We start from the raw sequence: 27,344 nt of genomic DNA on the forward strand, positions 1-27,344 counted from the left end.
TCATATGTTTTTGGGCAATCCTTTGACCATTTGATGGCATCAACATTTGGATACTTCTTTGCTGTTTCGTGGACTTTGCTAGTGCCGGCCTCCTCAGAAGCCCGTGTTGGGACTTTTTTAACTTGGTTCTCAGGCTTGAACTGATCATGGGCATACCACTTGTGCACCGATGAGACGTCTTTCATCGGAACATAAATTGGCCTTATGATGATTGGATGCTTCTTTCGAAATTCCCATTCAGACACGTCCTCATCTTCTTGTGCATCACCTTCTTTAGGAGGCACTCATTGTTCATGTATCAGCTGCGCTTGTTGAGAAGACTATGGCATCTCATCATACACTTGCTCGGTACGAGCTAGAGAAGGTTGTGGCTTATTAGGCACATTCTCGCTAGGAGGCGGGGAATAATATGGTATCTCAGGAATGTGGTGGTCACGAGATGGTGAAAATATCTCCCCGTCCTCAACAACTCGCTCCAAATTTGAGAGAGGGGAAGGCGGCGAAGAAGCAGTCAATATAATGTCCCGTTTGTGCCAGAGGATGAACTGCTTCATTATGTCTCCGAGTAACACCAACCCCTCGAGAGTTGCATAGTCTATCCTCCACTGCATGAATTCGAGCTTCACGGTATGCACCTCGACCCTAGTGTAGTTCGGCAGTATCTTATTATTGTGGTGTAAGCCACCGGGAGGATGTGCCACACTCGTTGCCACTTCCGTCACAATGTTCTGCCGGCCGCTGAGAAACACCAAGGTGCAACTAGTTAGTTTCCGTATGCGATTGACGGGGGTTGTGGCTGCAGTGGAGTACAGCTTACGCAACACTTATGGTCCAATACACGTGGACGTGGAGACCATTTCTATTTTCATTCATTATTCCAAAACTAGTGAACTTTTAGCAGTTCTGTGTATATTTCCATACAGGAAACAAATCACAAAATATACACCATTGTTCTTACATTAAAGTCCATGACAACATCTGTACATGCCAGGCAAGTGTACCAAAGCCAACTTTCCCTAGAATTTTAATTCTGCCACATATTGGTTGTAATTGTATTCATACTAGTATCTAGGGCGCGCGCATTCGCACGCCCGTGAGGTGTCGCGGCAACCAATTGCAGGGATCTAAAGTTAGTGTATTTGTGTGAGATAGAAGTCTAAATATGGATATAGGATGGCGGTCCATTAGTACATCGAAGGTTAAAAGGTATCTATACTACAAGAGTATTTGCTGCTATCACAGTACATATGGGCTATATAAAAACTACAATAATTAGAGGTGGTAGTTGATAAACTTCTGGGCTAACAGACTCTGTTGGAGTAGCTGTTTTGGCGTGTGCGCTTGTCTTCAGAGGCAGCCGCTGGCGCTGTTTGTTTCCTAACTGGATTCATCAGCTTCGGAGTTGCGCTTTGGAGCAGCTGTGGTGGAGCATTGTTCGCAGAGACACAAGTTTCATAACCACAAATTAGTAAAGAGTTGTATGTGTAAATAACTGATCGGTTGATTAAGTATTAGCATGGACTTATGGTTGTAGTAGGAGTCGTCTTCAGGTGGATGGAGATGTGGGCCTGCACAAGCAATTGCGTGATATTAGTGTTTGCGTTAGAGCGAGTAATTGATTTGTGTGCCTAATTATTTTTGTATGCAGACAATGATAGCTGATGACTTTGTTGGGTAGGAGGCATTAGCTTTTTTAGGTTATGTGGCTGTACTTATGGGACGTGGTAGCAAGTATAAATATAAGGAGTTGTTTTTGGAGTTCATGAGCTGTGGCTGTACCATGTGGATGAGATGTGATCTCATCATCGGAGTAGGAGTATAGGTCGTGGCGGTCTGACGTATCGAGCACTGAGTCTCCTGTATGAAATAAAAGGAGAAAAAAGAGTTATTGTGATAAAGCAAGCGTAGGTAGGTGGACGTACTAATTCTCGCTGCGCTGTCAATCAATAATTACCTCGAATATGAGAGATGCGTTCCTCTGGTGGAGTGTCCCTACCTTGCATTTGCTCTGTGAGTATTTCATATTTCAGTGGCCAGATATCGATAATATCATTGGTCACTGGTGCGTTTCTGAGACCTATGTGGACCTGGAGGGGCAGTGCAGAGAGCTGGCCACGGACTGTTATCTCATATTGGAGGGTAGCAGATATGAAGTTTATTTCATTGATAGTGCAAAGTCTATCAAACAGTCGGTATAGGACTGAATTGGAGCATAGGTGCGGTGGCATGCCCGAGATGTAGATGATGAGTCGCTCGTATGGTTCGTTTGTAGGGGTATCCTTAGCGAGGTGCAGATTTAATGGATTGGATCTAAGCAAATCCTGTAGTGGAACTGAGGTGGCACCGTGTTGTGGTTTCCATGGCATGAATACGAAGTTGTTATTGTTGATGCTTATGAAATAGTTGGTTAGCAGGTGGGTTTTGGCAGCTGGTGTGGGTAGGCGAAGGAAAAATCCTGGCCCATAGTAGGATATGCTTTCGAGGGCTATCGTGATTCCATGATGCTAGTAGATTGCATCTCTCAGCTCATAGGCATTGCATGGGAGTGAAGCTGTGTCTGGAGCAGCTACCATGATGGCATTGGCAAAAGAGTTTGTGTCAAGATCTGTCAGATCTGTGTTGTCGATGATTGTGAGATTGGAGAAAGGGCGTCTTGGCATATATATATATATATATAACAGTATTAATGTAATATCTAAGAAATTTCTTGGCATATATTGAATAAAGGCCGTCTTCGTATCTATTAAAAAAAAAGAAAAGGAGCACCATTGTATGCTGTCTGCAGTGTGCAGGGAAGAACTCTACAGTTAGATTCCTGTGGCTGTTCTGGTTCCTAAGCACCGATAGGTTGTTATGGTCTACCTGTGAGTTGTAGTATGACTAAAATGATTTGTGGCAAATTTGGCTTCTTTGCTGGTTACGACGGTAACCATGGGTGTATGAATCGTAATCCTAGATATTAGGCTGAGCAAGGAATGAGGGTGAGGTGGAGGATGTATACCTTGTATCCGTGGTGGATAGCAGCTACGCGTCTTCTTTTGTCGGAGATAAGAGGCTCGCCGCGTCTCGTCCCCGCATCGCCGCGGCCACCAAATCGGGCCTATGGTCAGCCTGGGCAACCGCCCGCTGTGAGCTCGGCCGGTGCCGTCGCTTTCGCTTCTATGTGGGGCCCGTCCTAGGTGAGGCCGCCACGCCTGCTCCTCGCGCCGCCGCGTCTGACCGCCATAGCCAGGGCTGAGGCTTCCTTCCTAGGGGCTGCGAGGAGCGAGGGGCGTGGAGGAGGAGGAGGAGTAGCCGCTGCGGCGCCGCTACCGCCTCAGATGGGAGGAGGAGGAGAAGGAGCAGGGAAGGACAGTGCGGCGGCGGACGCCGAGGTCAGCACCGCCTTGGTTGTCTGCTGGGTTGGTCGAGGCGTGGATTTTGGGAAAGCGAGTGGTGGGGTGGGAGTCGTCGTCTGTTTCAGATAAGGAGGTCGGGGGCTTTTTTTGTTTTTTGTTTTTTTATGACTGGGACGGTGTGGTAGGGATGGATATTTGCTTGATGGGCCTATGCGGCTGGTGTTTTTTTTCGGTCCAAATGGGTTTTGGTATAATGTTGTGTAGACTTTTTTTTCTCTGGTTTCACGACATGGTCAATCATATTTTTGTGGAAGAAGTGCTAAATAGCTGAGTTGAGAGAAAAAAGCAATGGTAGCCGTCATGAAATATTAAAAAAATGATGCCGTGCTTCCTTCCTTTTGTGACTTCTTAATTGGCCTTCAATCAAGATAGAGAAACACTAACATGAAGAACAACATTGCTGCAGGGTGGTGTTTATCATCTCGGTGGACGAAAACTAAAGAGATTGCATGCAGATGCCGCACCACCATTATATGTACAAGATCATGCATGCATGCATGCAATGGTCTATCCCTGCCAAACTAGGAAAATATCAGATGGTCGGTGACTGGGCTTTGGATACTGATATATACACAATGGACAATGGTTAAATATGAAAAGGTTGCCCGTACAGGGCAACACTCATCTACCGGATCATTCGAACGAATTCAACATTCAATACGTAGAAATCATGATAGTACCATGCATGCAGTCAGAACGCTGAATCTGAATCGGTGAGCCATTGCAAGAGTACCTTACAGTTTCATTCAAAACAACACCAAGGCCAAAGAATCAATTCACACCCAGGCTACAGCAAAGGATATATAGTCCACAAATGCAAGACCATGCGAGTCTCGGCGGAATGAACGCTTGCCATTTTAGAATTACCATGACAGACTGACAAACCTGAACAGTCTGCTCTGTTCCGAGCACGTCGTCACAGGCTATAGCAACAGGTACAGGCTGATCCCTATAGCAATAGTCACAGGCTGATTGCTATAGCAACTGAACGTCCAATTAAGAATCAGGGATTGAAGCTATAGTAACAGTCACAGGCTGATTGCTAAAGCTCCAAGCTGCAGGACAGATGAAAGTACAGGAAATAGTTAACACTACATAATCTGTGGTTCAGCCTGATGTGTTTGCCATTACAGGAAGTTCACATGTTTATAACATGCCATAGTTTAAGCGGAGATAAACTGAGCTGATCATGACTACAACCATAGAATATAAAAGGAGGCTGAGAATTATACAGGGAAGAGGCTCCTATTTTAAGTTTGGAGTTGAACTGTTCTAGTCTTGGCGAATATTCTACCATATGAAAGAAGCTTGGGAACTGTACAGGAAACAGGCACCTTTCTAAGTTCATGTGATTACAAAGCACTGGAACACAGTTTCATACTACAGACAACAAGAGTTTGGAGCAAAAGCCTGGAGCATTCGGTTACATCATCGGCGTTACCTGTTTGGGAAAATTTTCTTTAGTTAGTGTAAATGAACAATGCAAAATTTCTTGTTGAGGCTGTTTTGTGTGTTATCTGAAGTGAATTGATGGATCGAGCCGAACTCTGTTCTCATAAATGTACTTTGCGTGTAGTCGATGTATAAGGTTACCTTAGTGATACAAGAAAGGTATTTTAGCTATGGGAACCATTCTTTCCAGCACGGCCTTCAGAGAGAGACCTTGCTTTGTAATTTTTTAAGAGTCAGTAAACGAAGAGAAGTGACATGGGTCTATAAATATGTGAAGCATATTAGTGTTTCCAGCATACTTCTTGGATTTTGTCTTCGACGATGAAACATCCTGTGCAGCAAGTCTCTTAAGGTCGTTGATGGTTTGGTCTTCTTCATCGTTCTGAACATCATCATGCTGTAACTTGTACCATTAATATGTTAGAGCCTTGTGTCACTATGATATGTATGGAATCTAGAATGATATACATCAATGTAGCTAACCTTGTTCGTCGAATCTGGGTGGCCGAATAGGTTCCTCTGAGCACCGGGATGAACTGCCGATGATCTTACAGAGACAAAGAATGAAGTATTATTAGATAAATATATTGACTAAAGCTTGTCATGTATGGATCATGCAAAATTGCTGGTTAGAGTATTTTTTTAAAGCACCTGGTATCATCATGTTTACAGGTCTCTTTATCAGTGTCAAGAGCTGGTACTGGAGTCTGTTTCATGTCATAGCAAGACAAATATGGCAGTATGTTTATAAACATTAGCATAATGGAATAAGCTTGTATAAAATCTAGTTACCTGTTGTGTTCCTGACTCAATCAGAAGCACCTCACTTGGATGTTGTGGACTATCGATATTTGTAGAGGCATTTGTTGCGTTCTCTTCTTCATACTGAGACATGGAAATAATGTCTATTTCAGACTGTTTTGGTGGTCTTGCTAAAACAGCCTTGACCTGGTATTGTTTGTATTTTGTGCTCTTGCATGAATCATTAGTAAGATCAACAGAGAGCAGGAACGTGCTATTAATGATCTTCTGTAATGGCTGAGGCAAGGCATCTCGTGGAGCTAATGGGTTCATCACTGATTCACAATCTCTCTGAATCATTTTGTAGGCTTCGTCATCATAAGCAAAGAATCTAGCTTCACCTGTTTCATCTCTTCCTGTGAACGATATTAGGTACCTGTGCAATTTAGGAAACAGTGGATCTATAAGTACCTAGAGAAACAGTCTGTGTATGTGTGTATTTTAAGCGGAAGTGGTTTCAGCAATAGGTACCTAGGAACCGTAGTTGTGCCTTGACATTTTGGACATTTATAGCTTCCATCCGCCTGCTGTTCAGCCTTTTTTTTACACAGTTTGCAAGACATGTACCACCAGCTGGTTGAGTTTATAATGGAGACAACTATTACCGTGCACTTGAAGGGTCCCAGTTCATATTATAGGTTTAGTAGATAGGTGTCGAATGTTTTGACAAGGTATGTACAAAGATGTGAAAAAATGAGTGTAATATGTGTGCCACGTACCTCTTCATCAAAAGGGTCAACCTGGTTGAGTGCATCTATAGTTTTCTCTGGAAGCTCAATGTCTTCAGCTGGAGAGTGAGTCTCTTCATCTGTTGGTCGATCGATGTACACCAGGGTGTTTTTGAATCTGAGAACGGCAATTTTAGTGTTGCAGCATATGATGGTTTAGTTACATATGGGGTCAGGTCGACGAAGGCTGTACCTAGAGTAGAAAGGACGTGCCTCTGGAATGTTGGGGTTCAAGTAGTAGCAGCAGGCTGAACTTCCTGTTAGGCATGGTTTATCTGCAAGAGGCCAGAGGTGAACAATTTTCAGAATGAAAAAGTATGCTGGTTTACTATGGTAGATGGGCATATGCCTATGACCTTTGGTCTGGAATGTAGAAGATAAATTACCATTATTTTTAATATCCACTCGTGGTATGCATCCAACAACAAGGCAAACAATAACATTACCATATATATTGCTAATGTTGAAAGCTCTAGCATGCTCGCTCCACAGGGTAATCTTCATCATATTGTCTCTGGATGGGAATTAATTCTGGATGAATATATATTTGTACACCTGTATAGGCGGGTGGTAAGTGCAAGGTGTTGTAGTCTGTGACATAGGCAGTTACATACCTTAGATCCTTATATAGATCTCTCTGAGCGTTTTTGCCTTTTCTTGGTTCTTTGGCACAAATGTATGCGTTGCTTCATACTTGACGAGGTAACCAATGACATCTTAAAAATTTAGAGGTCAACAGCACCAGTTAACAAGAAAATAACAAACTGAAAGTGAAGATAGAGTTTATCTGCAACATATTCTGGATCTACAACGAACCTGTTAAGTTGTAGACCATTCATGTTGGTTTTATGGCTGGGAACTGAGTGATCCTATAAATGTATTCAGGAATTGTTTGTGGAGGGTTTTGAACAACCTCGACAGTCGTTTGGGCTGCCATCTCTATCATCAGATCTTTGTCAACTGGCCTGTAGCTTTTCTTGGCACTGTCAACGAGAAATTTCTTGATAATATAAGCCTTTCCAACTTCAAAAAGAGATGCCTTGGATTTGATCAGGTCATTTGAAATCTCTGCATACATGGCGTGTCCCTGTAATTGTAAATACGCAATGAACTGATTAGATGCTATCAATATGAACATGTAATAGCAGAAGGTATAGTATTGATTCTATTTTTTGAAGGCTAACTATTTTTAAGATGGTTTTGACCAAGTCAGGAAGGTACCCGTGCGTCTGCTAGAACCATGCCAACATACAGAGGTGGTCCTTGGCCCATGTTTTCATAGTGTGTCCATTTTCTGATGACTCGAGTAGTTATGCCTTGTGCGTGGCGACCTTTCTGCAGATTGCTGAGAAACCTTTGCTGCTGCATGGTGTACCTAGTATGTATGAAAGAAAGTGTTATTTTTGGTATGGAGGCAGTTTTAAAATAGCAGAAATAGAAGGTTGCTCTCTTTTTCCGTTTTTGGATAAGCAACTACTGTTTCATTTCTTAGTTTATCAAAAAAAGTGCAGACGCTGCATTCATGTACATATTGACAGCACTACCTAAATCCCTCTGTGGAAGGATTTTCAAAAGCATCTATACAAGCCAAATTTCGGCTATGGTAGGCACGCAGGCCTGTTGCAACGAACTGTACATATATAGGTACACTACTTAAATTATCATGGGCTTAACAGATGCAAACAGGAAGCAAAATACTACTGAAAGCAGGTGGAGTTTGGTAGGTGAAATGCATAGGTATGGCTGGTTTCATCTTTTATCTAGTCTAAATACTGAAGCACTTCTCTGTAGACTACATTCTTGGTCTCATTGGTAGCTTTTCCATCGTCATCTTCGATGTATATCTTCAGACCTTGCTTTGTAGTTGCACGTGATACAGCAACGTATAGCTATCCATGTGAAAAAATAGGCTTTTTGAGGGTAGACGCCAACAGCTGAGAGAGTTTGTCCCTGGCTCTTGTTGATTGCCATAGCGTAGCATACTCTGATAGGATATTGTCGGCGCGGTAGAACAAATGGCCATTTGTTACTTTTTAAAGTTAAGGTTATGCGAGGTATAGCGAAGGATTGATTCGCCTGTCGCCCATTCATAATCTTAGCTTCAATTGTCCATTCTCCAACCAAAGTGATGATCAGTCTTGTACCATTGCAAAGACCAGCCCTTTGGTTGACATTGTGCAGTAACATTATTGGGATTCCTGGTTTCAGAATGATTTTATGCTGTGGGAAATTATTACCACTGATTGAGTTTAAGAACTCAATTGGGTATAAGAGGTCATATGCTTCTTGTTGAGCGGTGGATTTGTCAATAGTATCTGAGCTCAGGCATTCCTTCTCTATACCAGGGACTAAGGGGATCATGTAATCATTAACAGTATTTGTCAGTTCATTTGTTGGAGCTAGTATAGCTCTCTATGATAAGTATACAGGGTCTTTGTATCTAGCATGAAAGTTATGATAAACTGAGTGGACAATAGCTGCAAGTCTTTCCTCATCAGGAGTGATAAGCAGTTGCTGTGGTACTGTAATCCAGCTTGGTTCGTTGTCTCCGTCTCTAGCCGTGCATGGTATTTTGCCTTCGCCGATGTCCAATATCCACCTACTAAATGCTGCCACCTCCTGCTGTTTAGAAGGATCATCTGGTGAACATACTAATCGCATATTCTGTTTTAGACTCATGATTTCAACATGGGCCCATAACTGAGACCTGATGATAGTGGAGCTAATGATATCTTCTTTGGTACCACCTTCAACCATAGGTAAGATTTGTCTGAGGTCCCCTCCTAGAACAACAACTTTTCCACCAAATGGTATATGAGCAGCCTCTGGGCTTTTGGCTTTTTCAATATCTCTGAATGTGCGGTCTAAGGCCTTGAAGCATCTCCTATTAGCCATGAGGGCCTCATCCCAGATGACTAAGCTTGTGAGCTCAATAAGCTCAGAAAGCATTGTGCCCCTACTAACATCGCAGACTGTATCCTCTTCTACCTCACAAGGAATTTTGAACCTTGAGTGAGCTATACGACCTCCTTAGAGCAGCAGCACCGCTACATCCGAGGAAGCCACGGTCAGTACAATCTTATTCTTTGCTCTAAGATATCCAACCATGCTATTCCATAAGTATGTTTTACCGGTGCCTTCGTATCCTAAAACAAAGAAGAATCCAGGCTGGTTTTGTTCAACTCTTGACTATTGTGTTGAAAGCATTTGCCTGATCTTCGTTGAGAGAAATAGTTGGATTATTCATATCAATGGATGGATCCGAGGGATGTGATAGTTCCTCTTCAACCAGACGATTGTGTAGAACAGGATATTCAGAATGGGTCTTTGGAGGCAGATTGTAGTCAGCTATGTTCTTACCACTCTGCGAGAATAAAATGGCTAGCTCATTGAGAAGAAAATCTCTAGTTCATGAATCAGGTACTGCATAGTTTGGATCACCGACCATATCTCTATATTGATAGATAATATCATCAGATAGATGGCGCCATACTTTTTTAAAGAAACTCTTTTCGTCACCTACCTCACAGAACAGGATCATGGTAACAAACAAGCTTCGCAGCTGTGCCGAAGTAGCCCAAGCAGCCGACTCATCAAAGGCATTATACCACTCTTGGTCATCACCAAGGAGACCATGTGATCGGCATGCCTCTTTGAAAGTGTGATGATATGTTCCATTATGAAATCTAAGGTTTTCATAGCTAGTGGCACCTTTCACTATTAGAAGCAACATGCGAAGGTAGTACCGCTCACCAGCCAATGGGTGCACATAATGGAGCCTGCCTATCTTACCAAACTTTTGCTTCCGCTTATGCCATTTCTTGTCTCTTTGATCCCATAACCATCTAGAGGGAAATTGCGGATAAGTGAGCGCTCTAGCTTCAGGAAAAATTGCATTACACTTAAACCACTGAGTCAACATTGTTCTTCTCAAAAACTCTGCTGATACTAATTTCTCCATTTTGGTCCTTGCACTAAAGCTTACAAAATTTTCGTTTGGAAGGTGGACAGGCATTCTCTCTACCGCTGGGTGGTGTCTGTGGATGTCATATCCAAATATTCTCCAGCATGCATCTTGTTCACAGATATATCTGCAATCGAGGTATTCTTTTACCTCATTTATAGTGTTTGTTTCATCATCATATGGTGCTGGCTGGCCTTTCTTAACCCTCTATAGGTAAGCTTTGCTACAATCAGCTCCTTTGGTTACATATTTGAAGAGGTACTTGATGAAGGTAGTTTTATTGCACCATTCAACATTTATATGTGTCTAGTACTTTTTGAGCAGCAACATATTATATGGGACAACCCATCTATTATCCATCTCAAAGCCTCCTTTCTTAACAAAAAGTGCATTTGTTCGTCTCTTGTACACTACAAAACCATTCTTGTTAACTATAGTGGCTACCTCATATGGCTTGGGAAAATGTTTTGAGCATTTTTTCTTTTTCATGCAGGGACATTTTGGGTTGTCTTTACCACAAGGGCCATGTATCATATGTTCGGAGACAAGAGCATAGCCAAGTGGATCTATTTTTGGATCAGGTATCTCTGCAGTGACATATTTGTCAATCATTGCTGCAGTTGGACTTGATGTATCCGTGGAAGTCCATAGAATAGTATGGGCATGTGGCAGTCCCCTTTTCTGGAATTCGACAGTGTGGAGCACTACATTGGAAAAAGAGGGATCTTAAGAATTTGTAAGAAATAGTGGCTTGTTAGGAAACAGCATGCAGGTAGGTATGAATGGAAAGGACTATATTGAAGCAAGGATAGCAAGACACTATGCATAAACATGAGTGTACCTGCATTACGGGGTCCAAAAGATGTACCAGCTTTGATATCATGCAAAAGTTCCTCTAATTTCATATTAAAGACCCTGACTATTAGATCATTCCTGTCAACTGGCTTTTGTCCAGGATCAAAGATGGCTTCAGTGATCTCAGGCCATTTAGGATTGCATGTGAAAGTAACGAAGAAATCTGGAGGACCATATTCTCGACAAATAGCGATCCCATCATGATAATTTTGTATCATGTAACGTCTGCCACCCGTGTGCGACGCCGGTAGCACAGTCATCTTCCCCATCTCGCTGCCCTCTGTGGATCCTCTGTTTATTGCATCACAAATTCCTTGGATACTTTCCATTCTAATATCAGCTTGGTTTTCTACTATGTACCATAACCTGTTTTCATCTACACAGGCCCGAGCATCCACCTTAGCTTGACTTGAGAGTGCACCATAACACAGATATAGATTTGGTTCATCTTTCCTATAATGGAACATGTAGCAGTAGTAGTCCTGCATGGTGACTTTTATATGAGCATTGGCTCTTGTCTGTATGACTCCAGCGTACAGAACCCCAGCTTGCCAACTGCGCTCAACATATGGAAATAACAAAGGATATTGAAGCGCCATGAAAGCGGGTTGCAGAGCAGAAATATGTTAAAGGTCTCCTGCATGTTTCTGCACAATAATATCCCGCTCAAAGGCTTCGTAACTGAAATCACCAACTACTAACATAGCTAGCTGATCTGTAGTTGGTAAGTTGTACTGAGGCGGATCACCATCTCTTGGGCCAACTATGCGAATAACAAAGTCTTCTGTTTCATCATCTGCCAACCGGTCCCTCGCCATCCGAAACTGCTGCGCGAATGAGTTGTGTTGATCAAGCATGGCAGCTAGGGACTGAACAATAGCAGGATCTAGATCCGATCCTCTAGCGTCATGATGACCTGAAGAAGCAATTCTATTTTGCACCTCATGCGATGTATCATACACATATAGTTGTATGAACTTGGTTGGCTCATCATCCAGTGGCAGCAAAGAACCTATGCGGTGGTGAATTTGTCCACAAATCTTGAAAACCGGAGGACCTCCACCATCATTCATGGATCGGTCTATGTTTGTTCCCATTGAAGTGAAGGAAAAAAGGCAATTGTACTGCCTGATATTTTTCATAAATTTATTCGAGATAGGACCACCGTCAGATCTCGTAAGAGCTGCTAGAGGCTCAGGTCTTGGCAGGAACCGTGGAATGGCGACTCTGCCTCCTTTGCAGCACTTGTTGTAGATAACTGAGCCCGAAGAACCCTGGGAGTCCTTGCCAACTCTTTCGGCGTGCCAAAAAATGGCTCGGCAGTTGCAGCATTGCTGATCAGGTGGACCATAATATGATCTTCCAGGATACGAAACTGGTTCATAGATATGGAACAGGCATATGCATAGTAAGAAGCTATTTTTTTGGGCCTGGGCTGTGCACCGTGCTAAAAGTAAAGGCACATGTGCTGTGAAGATATGGAATCAGTACCTTTGAGGGCTTCTACGAAGGCCTCATCAAACTGGCCACACTCTAGATCAGCACTTTGCCTAGATGCAGCACCTGTACACATACTCTAGGTCTTAGGAATATGGATATGGAAGGAGATAGATAGAGAGTGTGTGTGTGTCTAGTAGGTCTAAATACCTCTCCAGACAAGGCGATGTTGGTTTAACAGTTTCCTTCTTTTGTTCCTACATGCAGCAGGATTGGATGTTTCTAGAGCACACGAAGTATTGTTTCCTGAGTAGAAGAATTGTAAGGCTAACACAGGAACAGCATGAATCTAACGCTGTATGTACACATGGGGGCCTGAACAGCTAATGGCACATACATGCTCTCGCGCGGCGGCCTGCCGATGTCGGTGTACCGGAGCTCTCTGCATGCACCAGAGCCTCCACTGCCATATATAGGCATATACTGTTAGGCTAACCAATATAGACAAATATGCAGGTCTCAGGAATTAGTTCCAGAGATCTTTTATACAAAATGGCGACTAAAACAAAGTGCATTTTACATACATGTCTGTTGTGCATCCATAGGAAGCGGCTACTCCATGTGGTTTCGCTGGCTGTGCATCTTACTATGAAGAGACATGAACGGAATATTTTTTTTGGAGGGAAAAAATACATGATTGACACATAATATGAGTAATATAGAGAGATGGGAGTTTTAACACGGAAAAAGGTATGAAGCAGGTACTTCGAAAAAAAGGTAAATGGCCATAAATGGCATGAACAAATTAGGTGTGCAGTAAAAAATTTTGGACACAGCTATAACTCAGGAATCTGCGTCTATATGGCAGAATGTGGTAGCGCGACCATGGCTTCAGTAGCAAACCAGATGTAAGTAACAAAACGCGAAAACATAGTTCCACAATTGAATATGATTTTTTGCTTTACGAAGCTGTAGTTACAATAGAAGCAAGAAATTATTACAGAGAGACAGTCTAAGAAGGCATAGCCTAGAAACACTAAACAGCACTACCGTGCGGAATAGCCGCGACCTCATCTAACAGGAGCCGTGCACAAACTTCGAGCGCAGGCAAAAGCACATTTGGGTGTTCTGAGGCTGCTATTACCAATCTAGCAAGTTGTGTACCCCTATTTGCAATTGGGAGGAGCCGCTGGGCAATAGCTCTATACATATGTAATCCATGCACACTATAATCAACAGCAGCCGAACCATATAGCCTTTGCAAAGCAACAATAGCTTGGAACGCTGCGGCCTCATACGCTAAAGCCTCATCTAAATGTGGATGACCCCAAAAAAAACAATGTGCGGCGGCCGGTGTGAAGCACAATGGATGGCAGTTCAATCTATATACCATAAAGATGTGTCCCATCCTGTATCACCTCATGTATACAAGATATATAAGGTAAGCAACATTGCTGTGCAATATCCCTCAAAATAGCTATATATGATGAGTTGGAAGAAAACATGACGCCAATGCTGGGTTTGCCAAATAAAAAATTTGTTTTCCGAGAAAAAAACTTTTGGTGGGGATTTTGCAGATCTGAAATATTTTTTTTGGCAAAGTCTTCGTGCGGAGCCAAAACTAAAACCAGTGTCGACATCCAGACAGCCGTAAGAAGCGACCGCGTCCTTCTAATGTGTTTGCAGAACCCAAAAGAAAGCAGACTGATATCAGTTTACTTCATCATAAGAAGCACTGGTCTGCAGAATAGGTGTGCATACAAGGATGAGACGCTCTTACCTGAGAGGAAGCAGGAATCAAGTACAGAGGATCTTGAGGAACACCGAACAGCTATCCAACTGAGCACGACGTAGTACCTTTTGTCTAGCAGAGCGAAATAACCCAACCCAGGACAGCGATGCACGCCGAGGAACCTGTATTATCTCATAACAATAGCAAAAGCAACAGCAAATTAGGTCAATACACAAAGGGCATGAATCATAAAATAAAACGGTGCGTGTAGCAACATATGAAATAGTTTAGGCGAAACCCAATACATGACAGAAATCATATTCTAATTTGGAGCAACACTATACAGAAAAGAGTGTCCTAATTTCCTAAAAAAATATATGGTCACCAAACAAACAGCAAGTAAAAGATAATGTTACACTACTATCGCTTATTGCTCCCTATACGCAATAGACAGGAAAATAGCAGATTGAAACCATGTTACATAAAAGATGTTATTCTGAAATGGCTGATCCTGCATCAAACAAATAGTGTTGATTCAGTCAGTAAGGAATGACATGTAACCCAAAGGCATGTCTTTGCGCTACCCAAATACTGGCTAACTCAATGTTACACTACTATCGCCTATCGCTCCCTATATGCATATCGGTTAGCAGTAAGAGCCTTAGATGTATAACAGCAAAAAACAAATTTTGAAAGCAGTCCAAATAATTTTTATGACTTATAATGTCCAGCTCGTCCTCACTAGTGGCCCTTGGCTGTGTTACTCGTGTAGGAAATCAAACATAAATCATACGGTACCCCACGTGTTGGCATGCGGCAAACCAAAGCATCAATTGGCATACAGTTGAAAAAGAAAGCAGTGAACCCATGTATAACAGCAAAAAACTAATTTTGAAAGCAGTCCAAATAATTTTTATGACTTATAATGTCCAATTCGTCATCACCAGTGGCCCTCGGCTATGTTACTCGTGTAGAAAATCAAACATAAATCAAACATGATGCCAATGCTGGGTTTGCCAAATAAAAAATTTGTTTGCCGAGAAAAAAACTTTTGGTGGGAATTTTGCAGATGTAAATTTTTTTTGGCAAAGCCTTCGTGCGGAGCCAAAACTAAAACTAGTGTCGATATCCAGACAGCCGTAAGAAGCGACCGCGTCCTTCTAATGTGTTTGCATAACCCAAAAGAAAGGAGACCGATATCAGTTTACTTCATCATAAGAAGCACTGCTTTGCAGAATAGGTGTGCATACAAGGATGAGCCACTCTTACCTGAGAGCAAGCAGGAATCAAGTACAGAGGATCTTGAGGAACACCGAACAGCTATCCAACTGAGCATGACGTAGCACCTTCTGTCTAGCAGAGCGAAATAATCCAACCCAGGACAGCGATGCACACTGAGGAACCTGTATTATCTCATAATAATAGCAAGAGCAACAGCAAATTAGGTTAATACACAAAGGGCATGAATCGTAAAATAAAACGGTGCTTGCAGCAACATATGAAATAGTTTAGGCGAAACCCAATAGATGACAGAAATCAGATTATAATTTAGAGGAACACTATACAGAAAAGACTGTCCTAATTTCCCAAAAAAATATATATGGTCACCAAACAAACAGCAAGTAAAAGATAACGTTACACTACTATTGCTTATTGCTCCCTATACGCAATAGACAGGAAAATAGCAGATCGAAACCATGTTACATAAAAGATGTCATTCTGAAATGGCTGATCCTGCATCAAACAAATAGCGTCGATTCAGTCAGTAAGGAACGACATGTAACCCAAAGGCATGTCTTTGCCCTACCCAAATATTGGTTAACTCAATGTTACACTACTATCGCCTATTGCTCCCTATATGCATATCGGTTAGCAGTAAGAGCCTTTGTGGCTGCGAATTCAGGAAACCTAACGCCGATGTAGTATGGTTGGACTTTTGGTTAAATAGATTATGGTTGTAACATGCACATGGAAAAGTTCAAATATATAAGGAAACAACGCGGTGTTAAGATAAAGCATTACTATGCTTACACTGAAATATTTGTACAGATAGTGGTCTGAGTCAGGATTGGAGATGGCTGTGCTTTTACAAACACAAACAAAGGCATAGCCTTATGTCACCTGATTTACAGTGCAAAGCAGAGGATCTACGTTACATTAATAGGTGCTTTTGTACATTGATAGCGATGCTGTACACAAGAGCATGGTTATTATACATGGCTAGCTTGAGACGTGGGCACATCCTTGCTCTGTGAACTCTCCATCTTTGTTTTGAGTCAGAAGCTACCGGTTCATCAATCTAGGTATGTGTGTTTCTGAATGAGTTATAGTCTGTATGAAACCTATACTGTTAAGGTAATGAGTGCTGAGGGATGATTAGTGTACCTGAATCCTATAGGTAGCACATGCAATAGGTGCTGTGACTGCAAGCAGATGGTAAGGTCTAAAAATAACACATTAAAAGGAAAAAGGAAAATTCCATATAGGAAACAGGGGAAAAACAAAAAAAGTATGAACCTGTCAGCCAGCTTTTCTTTGAAGGTCATTATAATACTAAATGGGTGCTATACTGCAGTTTCATTTTATAAAAGAAGGGACTAATAGACAGTACATCCATGTGTAGAGTAAACAAATATTTGTAACTATAATCATTAGGACTAATAATAGGGCAAGCACATCTATATCTGTACTATGTAAATATGCCATGTCAATAAGCAACAACAAATCAGTTAATATTTGGTCAACTGAACATGTGGATGTGAGAAATCTAGTCCAAATAGATGGAATATTGATTAAAGTAACTTGAAGACATATGCACAATCTGAAATCAAACATAAATCATACGGTACCCCAAGTGTTGGCATGCGGCAAACAAAAGCATCAATTGGCATACAGTTGAAAAAGAAAGCAGGGAAGCCAAGCAGCAGCATGCACACCCAAATTTCATTCTGCTAATACCGAAATCATTTTGGATGTGCAAATGCAAAATAGAACACAGACTTTTTAATATAAAACTCAACTTGTTTCTATGTGTCAGTAGGTACCCTTCTAAATTTTTCAATACAACCCAGCCCAGCGAATATCAGTTTACTTCATCATAAGAAGCATTTGAACACCTGCTTCTTATCAGTTTACTTCTAAATTTTTCAATACAACCTCAAGAGACATTTGATGGAGCAATCTGTAACAATAAAATTTAATATAAGTAATCATTCTAAGCTTACACCGCACTATATCTTACCTCTCGCCTAGATCAAAGGGCACCGGGCATCTTTAATCTTGGATTCAATCAACACCTGCCTGCTACATACAAACTGCTAGGGTGCTCAAGTGTTGATCGCACAAACCTTTCTCCACATCAAGGTGTACGCATGACATGGCTGCAACCACTGTACGCTTGAGCAGACAGCGGCCACGCCTGAGTAGACGGCGGGCTGCAGCAGTTCCAGACCAGCCGCCGACGCGGCAGCCCGGAGCTGTCGGTGCTCTACGCTCATGCTAATCAGCGGGCAAGGCTGCACAGGCCGCCATACGCCGACAAGCACAGATCCTAGAGCCCATAACGCTGCAGGATGCCCCCATGTCGCATCCCTCAACGCCAGACGCAAATCCTGTGGGGGAACTAACAGATCCGGCCATGGAGGCGCTGGATCCGGTCATGGAGGCCCCAGATGAACCCTAGCAAAGGTGGACGAGAAGCATGCAGATCCCCGGTTGACCCAGGTGCCCGAGTGTGAAGGAGTGGAGGAGCAAGGGAGGGAGGCCGCCTTTACCTAGGGCTTGGTCGCGGCGGGTCGTCGCCGAGCCACCCGCGCCGGCCTCCACGCCGGTCGCCGGCCGTGCCGCCTCGGGGCTGCGCACCACCTGCACCTGCGACCAGCGGCGTGGCCGTAGCCGGTGCGTCGCCATGGGAGAGAAGGAGAGGAAGGGGAGGCGCGAGCGGCGGCGGGAGCGGCAGCGGGGGCGCGAGCGGCGGGCGGGCGGGCGGCGGCGGTGTCCGTGCGAGCCGCGGGAGGAATGGGGGAGGACGGGGAAGAGATGAGGCCGACTATGTGGACCCAAAATCAGAAGCCGCGGTATATATTCGCTGGGCTGGCTCTGGAGTAGAAGCCGGACTACGCTGAGAGAATTCGTAGACGAGAAGCAAATGAGAAGCCGGTGGAAGCCACTAAGGAGCGGCGGAAGCTGATTCCAGTGAAATCCGATCCGAGCAATCACAGCCACACAATTCAAGATCAGACGGCTGGGGGAGTTTTGGGCGACGTGGATAGCCTTGCTGGCGGAGGAGCATGTTCGTAGACGAGAAGCAGACGAGAAGCCGGTGGAAGCCACTAAGGAGCGGCGGAAGCTGATTCCAGTGAAATCCGATCCGAGCAATCACAGCCACACGATTCAAGATCAGACGGCTGGGGGAGTTTTGGGCGACGTGGATAGCCTTGCTGACGGAGGAGCATGTCCGGCTTGTCTGTCTTAATTCATCGCGTGATCGGTGATTTTCCTGCTCTAGCGCTTATTATACATCGTTGTTTTTGAGAAGCGATCCGGTAGACCTCTTTTTAAAAGATGCACGAATCCCAAAGCAGCCTTTTAATTAGTTACTACTAAATTATTATTAGTTATTTGGTCAGCCCAATGCCTCACCGTGCCTAGCCTGTGCTGGAGCAGTTCTCGTTTCGCATGCCGGCGGCGGTCATCTGGATATGGCGATTACCCATTGCAACGAGTGAGGGCGCGCATTGCTAGAATTTGCCAACTCTGTGCCTCTGTCCCATGCTCTCACCGATTTCACCCTCGTTTGCTTGCACTCTGTTGCTGGCCCTCGTCGTCATCGTCAATGTCATGCTCTTGAACTTGAACAGAAGTAGTGTAATACTACCAAACTATGGCAGAGTTGGCACATAATAATTCGACGAAAGCTCGAAGATTATCAGCATCTATACGTCATGAGTATAGCACAATTCGATGAATTTAATTGATAACCGCTTTAGTCATGCCCAAAATGAGTTATTTGCGCTGGCAGGCTCACTGCCGTGAGGAGAGGTTGGATGTGAAGCCGTGAAGGCATATGGGCTTTAGAAACTACTGATGGAGATATCACTCGGATGGTGAGGACCCCGGCGAACTCGCCACCAACAAAGGAGCTGCGGCGCGGCACCAAAATGCCCGCCAAGCACCAGGGCTTGGGAAAGCGGCATGGTTGGCGTGGTAGGACGAGTGAGTGAGCAACGACGGGCAGAGAGTCGCCGGTCACCGGCAGCATCGGAAGCCTGAAAGGCATCAGCACACACCAGAGATTCGGCAACCACGGCGAGTCGTGGCCGCTCAGGGCGTCAAAATAATGATTGCCGAAACGACGAACCGGTCTTGTACATTCATACGATCTGGGTTGGACTGAGCACCGCTGGCCGGGCTGGCCCAGCCCGATTAAAAACAGTAATTACTTTATTATTTAAATAAGTGGGCTTTGGGATCCGTGCAGTTTTTAGAAAGAGGTCTACCGCAGCAAAACTCAGAATTTTCTATCTGCCGCATATTGGTTGTATTCGTATTCGTCGCGTGATCGGTGATTTTTCCTCCTCAGGCGCTTATGGTCCGGCCGCCGTCGACGTAGATGACTTGGGCGGTGACGTAGGACGCCGCCGGCATGCACAGAAACGCCACCACTGACGCGATCTCCTCTGGCTCCCCGCTCTTAAGAGCGAGTATAATAACATGCTGTAAGCCGACTAAATGTTGAGGTGGAAGGGAGAGGGGAGGAGAGAAAGGAGAAGCGGGCTGTAAGCTTACAACCGACTTGGGTATAAGAACCAAAAAAATCTGTAAAAGAAACAAGTGGATCATATATTAACTGTAAAAAGCTAACTACTATATAAGTGGACTAAGAAAAAACTACAAAGAACCTTACAGCCAGCAGGCTGTATTATTAGCCTCGCTCTAATCGGAATACGCGACCGACCTTCTTTCTCGAGGATAACCGGGACCTGTTGTGTGAACCACAAGTTAACACGGTGAGAGCTGAGACGGTTAAATTCAAATCGGGAGAAATGATTAAAATAATAATTATTATAGGTGTGTTTTTTAAATAAACGCAATTAATGCGCTTCAAATAAAAAAAACAAAGCTTGTATGTGTACGTACTTGTTTGTCCATGTCAGTGACCACGGTGCCTGGTGCGACGCAGTTCACACAAATCTTGTCGCAGGCCCACTCGACAGCGAGACTCCTTGTGAGCTGGTTCATCGCTCCTACACGACTCATTCTATTTATGTCTAACAACTCCATGCCAAAAGTACCAAAAAAAGATTAAAAATGTCTGTGCTTACTAAGGTCAGCTATCACTTTCTCTCTTTTTTTTTACCTTGGTAACTATTATATATAGATATATATCCCGATAATGATCTGGATGCACTGCTCCGCGCGCCCCACCGCGCACCCCGCCCGCGTTGACCACGCTACTAGGTCCGCGTGCCTCGCGCCTCACCCACCCACGCGCTCACTCCAGCCCACGTGCTGTGACAGAACCAACTAATATAATATCCTCTCAAAAATATTTGTCTTCCATTAGACACTAAATAGCTAAGAGATTGCACTAAATCGTGATGTGCCGACAAGCACACCCATAGGAGAACTCAAAAATCCATATTTTCTATTAGAATCATAAATAAGAGAATAAAGCTTACAAAATTCTTAAACTATTTCCTACATCACTTTATTACAGTAACATAATATTACCTCAATTGATTATAACAATAGAATATAACAATGTTATCAGAGTTACAGAGGAAACAAAGATTAATTTAATGACATGTTGGAGTATTAACATAGTTGACATTTATATACGAGAGATGCTAGTAGATTTTACATCATTTATTATAAAAATCTTTAGTGAGGGTTATAAATAAACACTACGGTTGTAGCGTGAAAGAAATCCTCTCTGAGCCCACTAAGAGGTTTCCACACACTAGAGTCAGCTCTGTGTATCCTCCGATCACCTACAACAGGGGAAATAAAACCCTGAGTACTTGATTGTACTCAGAAAGACTTACCCGACAGCAGAAAAATAAAAGACTCCAAGGACATGCAAGGTTTATTTGGCTAGTGGGTTCTTGCATCTATGGAAGCATTTCTAAACGTGTGTCCTTATATTAAATTTTATTAGCAGTCCTCATTAGTTCATTAACTATCCATTCTATGTAAGCTCCTATGCTATTTTCAAGTAGGTGGTGAGCAATCAGAACTATTTTATCATCTTTCATATTCTAGCTCTTACTACGGTGCTAGACCATAGCCAAGTCGTACCGTCTCACGGAAACGGCGATTCGTGAATCAATGTATCCCAGCTGGGTACCCCAAAATACACGCTCCATTTTACCCTAGGCACAAACAAGACCAACCCATTCCACTCCTGTCAAGGGGTCCAGGTCCCCTTCCAAACTTGGACTCTAAGCCCCCACACTTGAGACCCGGTTTCAGTATGGTGTTTAGACCTCCAACTTTCCCCGCCTCCAATCAGTCAGTCCGGAAAGAGCCGGAACCCACGATAAGAGCATAACGAGCCTTCCCGCTCCTACAAGCAAGTATGTGCTCAGGATAATAAGTTTGTGACCTTACTACCATCCACAGCAACGGACAGTTCTCAATCAACATAGGCGAAACAAATGCAATTCGAGCCTCGCTCGAATGCCTAACCAAGTCCAAATCCAAAATACCTTTCCGTCCGGTCTCCAATTATCATCCATATACATTCCATGTGATAGTAATATAATAACAAAAATAATATCATTCCTATCTCTCACGAGTGACAGATAATCACTCGACTTCTACTGAATCCTATAGCATAGCCATCTACATGATTCTGACATACTAGTAGGACTCATAGGATAAGGATATATATATGCAAGTGGTTTTCATTCAACTCCTTAAAACTTAATGCACAAGCATAAATTAAAGTGCAGAATAATAGGGGTTCTGCACCGGGGCTTGCCTGGGTAGGATATAACCAACAGTTAGCATTCCATTGTGGCGACATGGTCATCCAACGCCATCTTTTCTGCTACTCCAGTCAACTCAATGATCCATCATGGTTCCTATTATGATATTCGTGAATGTAGCGAGGAAACGTAAATAATCATGACAATCGCCACTCTAAAATATGATTACATTGCTAAGCCAACCAGTTGGCTTCAATGACTAACGTACTAAGCTGCGTACTCATGTTGTTGACAACGCGCTATTTTACCACAGTATTTTAGTTATACCATTTCAAAGTATTTCTTTATTTTGTTTAATATATATATATATATATATATATATATATTCGAACTAGGGCTCATTAGCTATCCTAGCAAAACAATTATTCTGGAGCAGCAAAATTACTGTAGGCACCTAAAAATGTTAGGATTTTGGTGTAAAATTCCAGAGCCAACACTACTACCAATTTGCCACAGCAATTTCTACAAGTTTGTGTTTTTGTAATATTAAGTATTTAAATTAATTAGGTTACTCTTGAAAGTATTATGAAACTAGGTGAATAAAATATACTAGCACTTGGATCATAATTTTATAAACTTAATAAATTGGTTTCATAATTTTTGGTTAACTACAAAATTTTCTATTGAATTTACATGTTTGCTTTTAGCAATTAAATTAGGAAACACTTTAAAAAAGAAAAGGGCCGGCGGCCACTTACTCGAGCCAGCAGCCCAACACGAGGCATGACCACGCGCAACAACTGGCCCAGCAACGGCCCAAGGCGGGGGAGCCCGTGCGCGCGACCTTTTTTTTTTTGCAAAGGAGGGCCTGTTCTCTTTAGAAATCAAACAACCCAGCGAGGTACTGTTTCTCTAGACTAGGTCTTTGCACAAAACACCTCGGAAAGAGCTGCCTTCGCAACGGGGTGGCTGCGCTAGTCACGCTAGACTTACTGCGACAGTAACCACGAACCGACCACTACCTACGGCTAAACCCTCAGGGGTAGGCAGTGGTTAGAGGCTCGGTGGTGCATTGCCGAGAGCCGTAGTGGTGAGCGGCTAATTGCGACGTTGGCGCGTTCGTCCCGACGACCTATGGCACCATCAGAGGGAAGGGGTTAGCGAATAAGCACTAGTAGCTCACCGGGATTCGAGCTACGGTGGCGGCTGAGGTGGAGGGGTGCCGAGATGGCCTGGCCACGTGTGACCGATCCACGCAGCGGCGTTCTGAGTGCAGCACCGGCGCGCCACTGCACCGATGGTGAGTTTCGTGGCCAAAACCACGTGAGCACCAGAGGTCGTGAGTCAAGGCGAGTTCAGAGCCACAAGCAATTGAACTATTACCGCTCCAATCCTACCTCCACAGTCCAAGGTCACGGCGGCGAACATGGCCCACGACGAGCTAATCACCGAATTGTCATGGCATAGGACTCTACCGTGGCCAGATGCGGTTGAGGTGGCTAGCTAGCTCTCCCTGCTACTTACTAACATGAGGAGATGGGCGAAGAAACCATGGGCTAGGCGAATTTGAAAGGTGGGGCGCGGTGCCTAGGCTGAGGCCACGTCGTGGGGAAAAGCATGCGGATGAGCTCGAGCAGTAGAGAGTGTTAAAGCGAGGCTCTGGTCGGTGGTGGCAGAGCGAGCTCATGCACACGGGTGATGAGACCAGGCGGCTTGGCGCGACATTCATAGCAACAAGCGGCAGGACCCAGCGAGATCGCCTATGTCAGCTAGCGGGGAAAACAGGGCAGGGAAGCATCCCATCGCCGCTACGTCCGGCCCTCGACTCAACATGACGGCAAGGTTCTAGCTTAAGGACTAGGCGGGGTAGGTAGAACGAGGGGCGGGGCGAGCACTACGTCGATCGCGCGATGCAGCCGCAACCACAGTGCGGCCCAGCGGCCAGCCGTGCGAGCACAGCGCGCGTGCAGCAGCGGGACTAGCCTTAGCCAACTGGGGCCGGGCGTCGCCCGGGGCAAGGCCGCGTGGCGTTAGCTAGCCGCAAGCTGGCCAGCGGTAGTGGCCCGGCCACAGCTGGAAGTCGGCTGTGGTAGCGCTCGTGCTCGGATGGTGACCGCGCCCACAGGACCAACGGTGCTAAGCACAGTTTTTAAAGTGAGCCAAAAACTGCTAATGATCCTGCATAAAGTTCAACTAGTTTCCCTATCCTACAGCCTGCAGTGCCAACTATCTGGTGAAGCAATCACCAAGAGCAGGGAGCAACTAGAGGAGAAGATAGATGTATGCCAACATGGGCTCGTCGCTCTGAATGTCCGTTCATGAACGGAGCGCCAACGACACGATTCAGACACGTTTTAACGAAGTTAGAGGAAATTTACGAGGGTATCGTAACACCCAACACCACTACCACCTAAGCCATGCTCAAGTGCGCACTTAGGGACAACCAACAATACAAGAACGTGAAGTTGGTGCCTAACAATTTTTGTTAGAATTTGGTTGTCAAAACGGCATTGTCTACTTCCTTTTTTTTGACTTCGAAAAGTCGAAAGCTATGATTGGAGCTAAGCAACTTTTAACACTTTTGCCCTTATTTCTAAAAGGCCTAACCCTATTAACCTCGACCAACCCGTACTCCCTGCAATAGCCCAAACTTCCTACTAACCCATTGGAGCAAAATATATGAGGACCTTTTAACTATTTTACTCAATTTAATTCATCCAAAACGATATTTTAAACACAATCCAAATTCTTCCAAAACGATATTTTAAACACAATCCAAATTCTTGTCGATTCAACGAAAGTTCCCATTAAATCACGGATTTGATGTTGAGCTCCCAAAAAACCTAGTTACAATATTCACTTCCGAAAATTATAATTGCATTCTTATCTACCCTATTCGCTCATCATTTTACATAAACACTATACACAAGTTATATCTTCTTTTTTTTTACCGAGATCGCTTTCCCGTTTCATACGCGTTCTAACTTGTTAAAAATTCGAAAACATGTTCGGCTTGATCTCTCCGCGACCTTAACTTAGGTGCTGAGTCAGCTCATAACACCCAAAGTGTTACACTCCCTCATTCACCTCGATCGTCGTGGAAGGGGAGGCATGCGCATGCGCTTGCAGATGCCTACGCTTGCACCTGTACCTGTGCCCCCATCCACCTCACTCCATCGGCAGGAAGGGGAGGCCTATGCCATCACAGTTTCCCACTATGTAGGGCATGACAGCCGACGACACTGTGTTTCAAGTGTTTCAGACATGTTGCAAGTCCATGTTTCAAGTGTTTCAGTTGTTTCAGACGTATGTTTTAAGGGTTTTATTTGGATGTTGCATATGTTGCTATGGCTATACACGCATATTTTAAGCGTACGTTTTAAATGTTTCAGATGTTTTCAGACTTATGTTGAAAGTGTTTTATCTGGATGTTACAAAAATTGGTCTAGATGTTGCATATGTTGTTATGGCTATACACACATGTTTGAAGAGATTGTTTTTCAGTGTTTCATCTGGATGTTGCATATGTTACAAATGGCAATGTTGTAAGTGTATGTTCTGAATGTTTTATCCGTTTCAGGCGTATGTCGCAATTGTTTTATTAAGTGTTGCAAAAATAGATATGGATGTAGGTGTGGAGGAAGCATAAGCCCTCGATGGTCAGGCTACTGCGGCTCCCTGTTGTAGCAAAGATGGAGGCTGCGGACTCGAGAGTGGCAGGGATGGGATGCCGCGGCAGATCGGCCGGGATGTGGAGCAGGATGGGCATGGGCGTGGCGCATCAGGCGGGATAGGACGCGGGCCTCCGTGCTGCGTGCATCGGCGCAGGAAGCTCGCACCGAACGTATGCTGCCTCCGGCGGGGATGGACGCGGGGCGTGGGTCTGGGCGTGCGTCGGACATCCGGGAACTAGTCACTCTGTATATATTCTACTACCCCGGCTCTAGAGATACAAATATGCAATACCTTTGGTAGTGGTGTAAATCTCCATGTTGGGGGCGCCAAGGTAGCTCCCAATGGAGGAGATGTGGACAATGCTTCCCCCACCGGTGACGACGGATTTCCGGAGGAGAAGGTGCGCGAGCTGGCTGAGGTGGAAGCACGACTCCAGGTTGGTCGCCATGATCCGCGCGTAGTCCTCCGCTGTGTACTCCGTCGCCGGCTTGAAGATCACCTGCGCCGCGTTGTTCACCTGCCAAGCAACCAAAACGTCGATGCTTCTATAAGGACTCATTCAATTCATGGGTAGTTCACATCTGCGCTTCTTACTTACAAGGATGCCGAGCTTGCCAGCGAAAACGTCCTTGACGGTGTCCATGAGCGCTCCCTCTCGGCGCGCAAACCGACGTCGCACACGGAGACGGTGGCCTGCAGACCCTTCTCCTCCGACCACCAACGGCGGCACTCCTCCAGCTTGGCGGCGTTGCGGGAGCATGTGTGCACCCGCGCGCCGAAGGATGCCAGCTCCTCCACGATGGCATGGCCGATCCCCTTGCTCCCGCCGGTGACCAGCGCCGTCGCGCCGGCCAGGCTCCACCGCTCGTTGGCCTTCGCTGCCATCCCGGCCCTCTCCGGGGGCTAGCCATTTCGCCTGAACGCTTATTTATATCGCCCAGGTGAACAATATATAATTAGTCAAATAATTATCTTCAGGGTCGTATTGAATTGCATTGTACAGTACTAATTAATATGTTGTGTGACAGTCCGTTCCATTGTGCGGTTCAGTTCAAGTCGAGAGTCCACAGAGACACGTCAGTAAAGATGCACCACGCAGACGCTGCACGGCTGCTGCGCGCGGCACGTCTCTACCATCTGGTCAGTGTCTTCTCGTTTTAATTATTATCCGACACGAGAGCCTCTCATCTTCCGAGTCTGAGCCCGAAAGATCGCTTTTGGCCCATTGAGTGGTCTGGTTCCTGACTTCATGGGAATGATTAGGTGATTGATAGAACCTTATATAGAAGGTATAAATAATAGAGCTCCCTTTGAACAAAGGACTTACAAAACATAGAATAGGAAAAATCAGAGAAATGAAATGACCTAATA

The 27,344-nt window shown here is 44.4% G+C and overlaps 3 protein-coding genes, 4 long non-coding RNA genes and 1 pseudogene across 9 annotated transcripts; all 8 read right to left on the minus strand.

Annotated features, from left to right (window-relative positions):
* Nucleotides 1-4,089: 4,089 nt before the first annotated feature.
* Nucleotides 4,090-6,171, minus strand: LOC136489506 (uncharacterized). Its single transcript, XM_066486120.1, has 10 exons — nucleotides 6,131-6,171; nucleotides 5,643-6,027; nucleotides 5,502-5,557; nucleotides 5,334-5,397; nucleotides 5,150-5,247; nucleotides 5,029-5,066; nucleotides 4,826-4,839; nucleotides 4,431-4,453; nucleotides 4,284-4,347; nucleotides 4,090-4,131 (listed from the first exon to the last, which is right to left on the minus strand). The coding sequence occupies exons 1-10, from the start codon at nucleotides 6,169-6,171 to the stop codon at nucleotides 4,090-4,092; spliced, it is 825 nt and encodes a 274-aa protein (XP_066342217.1).
* A 195-nt stretch (nucleotides 6,172-6,366) lies between these two features.
* LOC136485577 (uncharacterized) lies at nucleotides 6,367-6,824 on the minus strand. Its single transcript, XR_010766482.1, has 3 exons — nucleotides 6,766-6,824; nucleotides 6,573-6,654; nucleotides 6,367-6,497 (listed from the first exon to the last, which is right to left on the minus strand). It is a non-coding gene; the product is annotated as an uncharacterized lncRNA (long non-coding RNA).
* A 190-nt stretch (nucleotides 6,825-7,014) lies between these two features.
* Nucleotides 7,015-8,241, minus strand: LOC136485578 (uncharacterized). The gene is made up of 3 exons (XR_010766483.1): nucleotides 7,601-8,241; nucleotides 7,196-7,466; nucleotides 7,015-7,095 (listed from the first exon to the last, which is right to left on the minus strand). It is a non-coding gene; the product is annotated as an uncharacterized lncRNA (long non-coding RNA).
* Nucleotides 8,242-10,649: 2,408 nt separating this feature from the next.
* LOC136489507 (uncharacterized) lies at nucleotides 10,650-12,271 on the minus strand. Its single transcript, XM_066486121.1, has 3 exons — nucleotides 11,901-12,271; nucleotides 11,185-11,753; nucleotides 10,650-11,047 (listed from the first exon to the last, which is right to left on the minus strand). The coding sequence occupies exons 1-3, from the start codon at nucleotides 12,269-12,271 to the stop codon at nucleotides 10,650-10,652; spliced, it is 1,338 nt and encodes a 445-aa protein (XP_066342218.1).
* Nucleotides 12,272-12,370: 99 nt separating this feature from the next.
* On the minus strand, nucleotides 12,371-13,070 carry LOC136485579 (uncharacterized). Its single transcript, XR_010766484.1, has 3 exons — nucleotides 12,846-13,070; nucleotides 12,690-12,761; nucleotides 12,371-12,573 (listed from the first exon to the last, which is right to left on the minus strand). It is a non-coding gene; the product is annotated as an uncharacterized lncRNA (long non-coding RNA).
* Nucleotides 13,071-13,198: 128 nt separating this feature from the next.
* LOC136485580 (uncharacterized) lies at nucleotides 13,199-15,773 on the minus strand. Of its 3 annotated transcripts, none has more exons than XR_010766486.1 (3): nucleotides 15,637-15,773; nucleotides 14,416-14,549; nucleotides 13,199-13,281 (listed from the first exon to the last, which is right to left on the minus strand). It is a non-coding gene; the product is annotated as an uncharacterized lncRNA (long non-coding RNA). The 3 variants fall into 3 exon arrangements; XR_010766487.1 differs by lacking the exon at nucleotides 13,199-13,281 and adding an exon at nucleotides 13,616-14,303; XR_010766485.1 differs by lacking the exon at nucleotides 13,199-13,281 and adding an exon at nucleotides 13,616-14,306.
* A 4,171-nt stretch (nucleotides 15,774-19,944) lies between these two features.
* On the minus strand, nucleotides 19,945-20,607 carry LOC136489508 (tropinone reductase homolog At5g06060-like). The gene is made up of 3 exons (XM_066486122.1): nucleotides 20,506-20,607; nucleotides 20,268-20,348; nucleotides 19,945-20,184 (listed from the first exon to the last, which is right to left on the minus strand). Exons 1-3 carry the CDS (start codon nucleotides 20,605-20,607, stop codon nucleotides 19,945-19,947), a joined length of 423 nt encoding a protein of 140 aa, XP_066342219.1.
* A 1,733-nt stretch (nucleotides 20,608-22,340) lies between these two features.
* On the minus strand, nucleotides 22,341-26,865 carry LOC136485582 (tropinone reductase homolog At2g29170-like; annotated as a pseudogene).
* Nucleotides 26,866-27,344: the final 479 nt, after the last annotated feature.

This window comes from Miscanthus floridulus, chromosome 10 (assembly GCF_019320115.1).
Source record: "Miscanthus floridulus cultivar M001 chromosome 10, ASM1932011v1, whole genome shotgun sequence".
In the NCBI taxonomy this organism is placed as follows: Eukaryota; Viridiplantae; Streptophyta; class Magnoliopsida; order Poales; family Poaceae; genus Miscanthus; species Miscanthus floridulus.